At 35.0% G+C, this 7694-nt stretch overlaps 1 protein-coding gene across 2 annotated transcripts; it reads left to right on the plus strand.

The window, feature by feature from the left end:
* The first annotated feature begins 271 nt into the window (after positions 1–271).
* CPN60B (chaperonin 60 beta) lies at positions 272–6679 on the plus strand. Of its 2 annotated transcripts, XR_016350976.1 has the most exons (16): positions 272–415; positions 1213–1462; positions 1563–1688; positions 2092–2229; positions 2339–2434; positions 2520–2762; positions 2857–3091; positions 3309–3478; positions 3573–3650; positions 3759–3830; positions 3921–4025; positions 4150–4242; positions 4345–4437; positions 5726–5849; positions 5953–6170; positions 6539–6679. XR_016350976.1 is itself a non-coding variant. In XM_021423322.2 (15 exons), the coding sequence occupies exons 2-15, from the start codon at positions 1226–1228 to the stop codon at positions 5964–5966; spliced, it is 1824 nt and encodes a 607-aa protein (XP_021278997.1). In that variant the 5' UTR covers positions 272–415; positions 1213–1225; the 3' UTR covers positions 5967–6191. The 2 variants fall into 2 exon arrangements, 1 of the variants encoding a protein (XP_021278997.1); XM_021423322.2 differs by lacking the exon at positions 6539–6679 and having other exon boundaries at positions 5953–6191.
* Positions 6680–7694: the final 1015 nt, after the last annotated feature.

A 7694-nucleotide genomic window follows, 5' to 3' on the forward strand; every position in this document is an offset into this window, starting at 1 on the left:
TCAAAAGTTGGGTTTCGGCCATGGCCCATCTAATAGGATTATGCACACGTGCGGTAAATGGGACACGAACGGATCTAGAAAGTTGTAAAAGAAAATGAAACGTTGCAAGTGTTCTAGAGAGTTCCAAAAGCAGAACAATCGGACAAATGAAAACATAACAAGAGATCCTACGGTCCAGATTAAGTGGAACCTTCAGGACCTTAAACAGAAATGGTATTTTTGGTACTAATATTTATTTATTTTAGAATAATATTAATAAGTAGGACTATCATTGGAGCAAAGGACGCAGCAAACTTTAAAGTTTTAACCTACCATATTCCAAACCGAGACTCAGGTAGCAGCAGCGCCCTGACAGCCAGCCATTCTTATCCAAAACCCTTGTAAACCCTAATCGTACTCATTTCCCATTCTTTCGGTAAAGCTCTCTCTTTCCACTTCTACTACTCTTGCTTCATCTCAAGCTTTTCTTTTGGGACCTGTAGGGATTTCTGTCCGTTTCTTTGTGTGTGTGTGTGTGTGTGTGTTTTCCTTCTTTTTCTTGTTTTTGTTATGCGATTGAAGAAGTCATATTGTGAAAGATTTTTAACTGTGTTCGGATAAATGGGTTCCTTCATAGATGCACTTGCTAAGTGAAAGGCTAAAGCTTGGATGGTTATGAAGTTTCTTGTTGCAGAGGCTGGTGTCCCTTTTTGTTAGCTTAGCTGTAATTGACATAGTTGGTGCTGCATTACATTGTGTCGGACGCAGCAATCGTTCAATTGCAGTGTGAATGTTTGTTGTTGAAAGATGGGGCTATGTTCTTTAATGAATGGTGGTAGTAATTAGTAAAAGATTGTTGGGAGATGGAGCTATGTTCTTTAATTTACAACAATAAAATGGTGGTAGTAATTAGTAAAAGGCTGTTCATATATGGAGCTATGTTCTTTATCGTTCAAGAAGGTTGTTGATGGATGGAGCTTTTGTTCAGAATACATTCGATGTTGTAAATATCAGTGTTCCTTTCTCGATGTTGTAAATATCAGTGTTCCTTTCTCTGAGCTAGCTGTTATATTAGGAATCAGTACCATGTTATTCGGTGTGTGAATCTTTTGTCTCTTGAAAATGCAGGTCATTTACATTGTCATTTGATTCTTAGAACTCTTTGTTAATTGATTCATTAATTTACATTTGAGGTAGCTTTCATTGTATGACCATGATGTTGAATATTTTCAGCTTAAAGGAGTAGATGGCCTCCACTTTCACAGCCATGTCTTCAGTTGGTTCATTTGTTGCTCCTAATGGTCGTGCCATGGATAAGAAACTTGCGTCTTCTTCGAACAGATTGTCATCTTTTGCTTCCATTTCTTCAACTGCTTTTGGTATGAGACAGAATGTTGTTCTTAGGAGAACACGCCTGCCCAAGATTTCTGCGGCAAAAGAGCTACATTTCAACAAGGATGGCTCAGCTATAAAGAAATTGCAAGTGAGTTTTTGTTTCCAATGATGAGTGTCTGGCTAGTGTTCAATCAGAATCAGAGCCTTTGTAGGTTTGCTCAATCTTACTTTCTGTTCTTTTGTTGTAGACCGGTGTAAACAAACTTGCTGATCTGGTTGGGGTCACTCTTGGACCAAAAGGCAGGAATGTTGTCCTAGAAAGCAAATATGGCTCCCCGAAAATTGTTAATGATGGTGTGACAGTGGCCAAGGAGGTATGCCCTTGCTCTTGAACAGCAATTGAAGTTGAAATTAGAATTGGTTGTGCGATGCTTGTTCACTTCTAGCTTCAGACACGTGGTTATGTATTTCACCTGGAATGTTTAGTTTTTTGTGTCAGAACATCTAGATCCGTTTCATTTCCAATTTTTATAGGAGAATCTAGTGTCATCCTTATTTTGTAATTTATGTTAATGCTGGGTGTGGTTTAGGCAATCCAACTTTCTGAAGTATACAGCTGCATCAATTTCCAGAAGACCTTCCATAATCTATATCTTTAGCTCTCATTGTCTTTGTTATAATTCTGTAACTGCTAGTTCGAAATATCAAATAGAAACCCTTATTTTCCTTATAGCTTATCAATTATTAATTGAATGTTTTGCCTGTATTAATTTCAAGGTTGAGTTGGAGGATCCAGTTGAGAACATTGGTGCTAAGTTAGTAAGACAGGCAGCTGCTAAGACAAATGACTTGGCTGGTGATGGAACGACAACATCAGTTGTTCTCGCACAAGGTCTGATTGCTGAAGGTGTCAAGGTTTGTGAATTTATCTTCATAACATTATGTTTGGGTATATGGAAAGCAGGGTAATTTTAGTCATAGTCATGCTATTTGTTGTAATTGCTAAGTACAAATTATTATTCAGGTCGTGGCAGCTGGTGCAAACCCTGTCTTAATCACCAGGGGCATCGAGAAGACCACAAAAGCTTTAGTATCTGAGCTTAAGGCTATCTCAAAAGAGGTAATTTTAATGGTCATTGAGTTTTATTTTGTTGTCTGGATTTTACTATTGAAGGGACTGTAATGAATCTGCCATGGGACTGCAGGTTGAAGACAGTGAACTTGCAGATGTGGCAGCTGTTAGTGCTGGGAACAATTATGAAGTAGGGAATATGATTGCTGAGGCCATGAGTAAAGTGGGTCGAAAGGGTGTGGTTACCCTTGAGGAGGGAAAAAGTGCTGAAAATAGTCTCTATGTTGTTGAAGGAATGCAATTTGATCGGGGTTATATTTCACCTTATTTTGTTACCGATGGTGAGAAAATGGCAGTAGAATATGAGAACTGCAAGGTACATGTCCTACTCGTGGCCAAAGTTTTCATTCTGATAAAAAACCCTTTCCTACATTGAATGTTGACAATTGTGTTTTGTATTCTGGTTGCAGTTGCTACTTGTTGATAAGAAAATAACAAATGCAAGAGATCTTGTCAACATCCTAGAAGATGCTATTAGAAGTGGATACTCAATTTTGATAATTGCTGAAGATATTGAACAGGAAGCTTTAGCAACTCTGGTTGTGAACAAGCTTAGAGGGGCTCTGAAGATTGCTGCTCTCAAAGCTCCTGGCTTTGGAGAGCGCAAGAGCCAGTACCTTGATGACATTGCTATTCTTACTGGTGGTAAGCAGAAGCCTTTGTTTTTTATTTGCTACTGTTTAAATAGTATTTTTAGTTGTCTTTGATTTTCCTGTGCAATGTGCGTCGGTCCTCAATCTCTCTCTCTCTCAAGCATGCGCACATGCATGTATACTCGCATTTATGCACAGCACAAGCACCCCATGTGCACTCACACATCTGAGTCCAATTTATGAGATATCTCTCTACCATTTGCGAACAGGTACTGTTATCAGAGATGAGGTCGGGCTTTCCTTGGACAAAGCTGGCAACGAGGTCCTCGGCCATGCTTCTAAGGTAGTGCTTACCAAGGATACAACAACCATTGTGGGTGATGGAAGCACCCAGGAAGTTGTAAACAAACGAGTTGCGCAGATTAGGAATCTTATTGAGGTTATCTTTTACTGGATGCTTATATTTATATAGTTTATACAAGTCTTTCTTTTGGACTTCTTGCAATGCTTATGACGTTATTACTTTACTGCAGGTTGCAGAGCAAGACTATGAGAAGGAAAAACTTAATGAAAGGATTGCTAAATTGTCTGGTGGTGTAGCAGTGATACAGGTAACTATTAGTTGGTTGAAGGAACATGCTATACAGTTTATCTAAAATGAAATTTGATGTGATATCATATGTAATCTAAAATTTTGGTGTTCTTTTGATATTTTAAAGGTTGGAGCTCAAACTGAAACAGAGCTTAAAGAAAAGAAATTGAGAGTGGAAGATGCTCTTAATGCAACGAAGGTAATGCACTCATACGTTGCCATGATGGTCTTATGTTGTAATTATTGTCCTTCAAAATCATTAAGCGTGCTTGATTTCATTGATTTTCAGGCAGCAGTTGAGGAAGGTATCGTTGTTGGTGGTGGATGTGCTTTGCTAAGACTTGCTTCTAAGGTGGATTCTATCAAAGGTTCCCTTGATAATGATGAAGAACAGGTAAGCCTTGTTTTGACAAATTAAAAGAGGCTTAAAATATTTATTAGATTTCAGAATGTTTTCAACCAGATATTCAGCTGTTTAAAAAGTGCCTTTCTCACATAAATATCTTGATGGAGAACAGGTTGGAGCAGATATTGTCAAAAAAGCCTTGAGTTACCCTCTAAAACTGATTGCTAAGAATGCTGGTGTTAATGGAAGTGTAGTGAGCGAGAAGGTATGAGATACGATTGTTTCAAGTTTCAGTGAGCATTCCGCATCCAGTATGTGTGTTGCTTTCTAACTGCAGTCTTTTTTCCTTTTATTTATTTATTTGCAGGTGCTCTCCAGTGATAACCCTAAGTATGGGTACAATGCTGCCACTGGAAAATATGAGGATCTTATGGCTGCAGGAATTATCGATCCAACCAAGGTTAGTTCCTTGTTTAGCTCCACATCTGTTTTTTTTTTCTATTTACTCCCCCCATTTAAAATTGAATGTTCACCTTTCAAATAGTATAAAGTTGCAAGGAAATGTGATATTGTCTCAATTCCCTACTTTAGAACTTTTAACGTATAAATGTAATAAAAGCTTGTGGGACTCACCTAAAGTTAGTATTTATGGTTAGGATTTTAATAAATGACCATATTGAAAGAAGTACACATTGTTTCGAAACATCTTAAGAAAATAAGATGGACATTTGCTTTGAAATGGAGAGATTATATTTTCCTCTTCCAAATCTGCAAAGTAGCTTCGAACTTGAAGAAATGATAAAATTATGTTTTTATTCTCTAGAAGAATTTATGATACGACCTTCCCTAATTAAAATTTGTGCAACCTTGTGTCATGTTTTAATGTTAATAGGAAGAGCTAGTAGAACTTGATCCGATTTGCGAAGCCTTTCTAACTTTTTGCTTGAAATTGTCTTGACCCAATCTCATATGACTCTTAAAAGTCTACAATCCTGACACAAAAAGACTTGAATAGAAATTAACCCAAATCTAAAGCAGCCAAAATTTGAATCCACCCAAATGTAAACTCAGCCATGTCAACTACTTGAAACTTAAGTTATGTGTAGTACTTTTTTGAGTATTATATCACAATTTAATTGGAAAACCCTATGGATATAATACTATATATTATTATTAAAAATAAATTGAATTAAAATCGATTTAAATTAATTTAAAATAGTCATCAACTCTAGCAAGAATGGATTGAAACTTGAAATGACCCTAGCTTGATATGGTCCATATTCAAAGTGATCCTTATTCCAAATCACTTGGAAGTTAAATAACTCTATCCGAAATATAACCTAACTTGAACTAAACTTGATTAAGTCCAATTGCCACCTCTTGTTGCATTCAATGATTGGGTTGCATTCTGAGTTAAGCACTATTATGCTCAAATTTTAGCAAATTAAAGTAACAATCTAGCTCCTTTTTTATTTGTTTTATTCATCTTTGAGGGTTTGTAAAAGGACTCTCTATTCTAGTTTTGCTTAATTGTTTCTTAGATCTCTAATTCTAATTTGATCATTTATCTATCAATAAAATATGTATAATTATATTCAAAACATACGTTGCTTTCTTGGGCCTTCAATATTAAATTTCAGGCTTTGTCCGATTGCTCGTTTATTAAACCAAGTTTGGTTAAGAATTATGCTGTCAAGTTCGCCTGTTATAGAAAACTGAGAAATGTTTAAATGTTTTTCTTAATTTAGGTGGTCAGATGTTGCTTGGAGCATGCATCCTCTGTGGCTAAGACATTCTTGATGTCCGATTGTGTGGTTGTGGAGATAAAGGAACCTGAGGCCGTGCCTGCTGGCAACCCCATGGATAATTCAGGTACGCACTTGAGAATTTAAAATATTGGAAATGCAACGATTTCTTGCTGTTTTCTGTTGTACATGTTATAGCTACTAACATGTTGGGACCTTGATTATGTCAGGATATGGCTACTAAAGCAGCAGATATAGGAAGGAAGGAAAGCGAATAAGTCATCATCCAGTCTCCAGGGTACCAAAAATTGATCATGTTTGAGAGTCGAGTGCATATTTTCTTTGTAAATCACTTGCCAGCACGGGAGAAACCATGGTATTCTGGTGAGATAGCTTGCTGGAGTGTACTTCAGTATACAATTGCAACAATTTTTAACAATTTTTTAGGGTAAGCAAGTTTTGTGTTAAATTCTCTTGCAAATTATAAGCTAACATCTTCCTTTCCTACAAACTAGGAAAATGGGTCTACCCAACAACACATTCACTCTTTTAAGTCACGGAGGACAAGGAGGAGAAAAAGAAAATAAAAAAATGAAGAAAGTTGTGAACAAATTAAATTAAATTTTTTTCTTCGAATTCGTGTAATTATCAGAAGTTAATGAAAAAATTTTATACTAATAGGATTAAATATATAGAGTAAAAAATTATAATGTGGATTTAATATATATATATTTATATATATATGTTAATATAAGTGTTTAAGTCATTGTATAAAGTTAATTCACATTAACTATAAAAGAAATGTTTGAAGTGCAGGAGGTGAAGATAGGTAAAGGAAGGTAGAGTCGAATTTTGCTGTTTGAGCAAAGAGATAATGCAAAAGTGGAGAATTTCCTTGAGTTATGTTGGAGAATCAAACAGATTCTAATGGAATAACATATTTGATGTGCTTCCAAATGATACTATCAAAATTTTTGCAAAGTTCATGTGGAGAAGGTTTGGATCACTTTAGCCAGTAAAAGCCATATAAAGGCTTAATGAGGTTTGTCAAAAGTGTAAGAAGAAAGTACACATTAGAGTTTATTGATTTGAACTTTAACTGTGAATAAAAGAGGAAACTAACAAGTAAGATGAGGGGCATTGTATACATCTGAATACAAAATTATAGGAAAACCAAATGAAGAGAGCAAGAAATAAATTAACTTGTATCTGTTAAGTAGATCAAACCACAAAGAAAAAATAATTGAATAAAAATATACATTCATAGCCCCAACAATAATTTACCTGTTTGCAATTCTCTATATCATAAACCTCTAAGCAAAACAAGCAAAGTTTTTTGAGTTTTCACTTTTATATTATAAGCACTCATAATATATAGAGTAACAATAATAATAATAATAATAATACTTGAATTAAACATAAAATCAAGCTGGAAAGTTAAAAGCTAACAATAGAGAAATAAACTTCATACTGAAAAATCCACAAAATAGAATATTTTGATGTAATTCAACATTGTAAAGTATTTACCCAAATTACACTTGCAAATATATCATCAAAAGCCTCCCTGGAAAAACAAAGTTATAACCGAACACCTTTATGCAGAACAAACAAATAAAAAACCCATTCGAAGATAGAATTTAAAGAACAATAACAACATTAACAACTCTACAGTAATTAACAAACAATAGATTTTAAAAAAAAATAGAAAAAATAAAAACAAATCTTAACAATTGAATTAAAAAAAATAATCATCCAATCATAAAATTTAAAAAGCGACAGCAAAGCCAATAACTCTTAACAATCGAATTCAAAAATTAGTATTTAACAAGCCAAAACTTCTAGCGAGAACCTAATGCTTGGACATTGCAACTCCTTATCAGGCAAAGGGGAACTGATTTGGTCTTGACAATTGATGTAGTCAAAGGGTTTAGGGCAATTAGAACTCAACAATTAGGACTAGAATAAAGTTGAT

Source organism: Theobroma umbraticum, unplaced genomic scaffold (assembly GCF_002168275.2).
Source record: "Theobroma umbraticum cultivar Fairchild unplaced genomic scaffold, ASM216827v3 scaffold_95.0, whole genome shotgun sequence".
In the NCBI taxonomy this organism is placed as follows: Eukaryota; Viridiplantae; Streptophyta; class Magnoliopsida; order Malvales; family Malvaceae; genus Theobroma; species Theobroma umbraticum.

What these genes read in the sequence shown, in the direction of transcription:
- CPN60B (XM_021423322.2), top strand. Translation starts at nt 1,226, where the DNA reads ATGGCCTCCACTTTCACAGCCATGTCTTCAGTTGGTTCATTTGTTGCT. An exon ending in TGATTGCTGAAGGTGTCAAG is followed by an intron (nt 2,230 to 2,338) that starts GTTTGTGAATTT and finishes ATTATTATTCAG; the next exon opens with GTCGTGGCAGCTGGTGCAAA. An exon ending in GTGGTGTAGCAGTGATACAG is followed by an intron (nt 3,651 to 3,758) that starts GTAACTATTAGT and finishes GATATTTTAAAG; the next exon opens with GTTGGAGCTCAAACTGAAAC.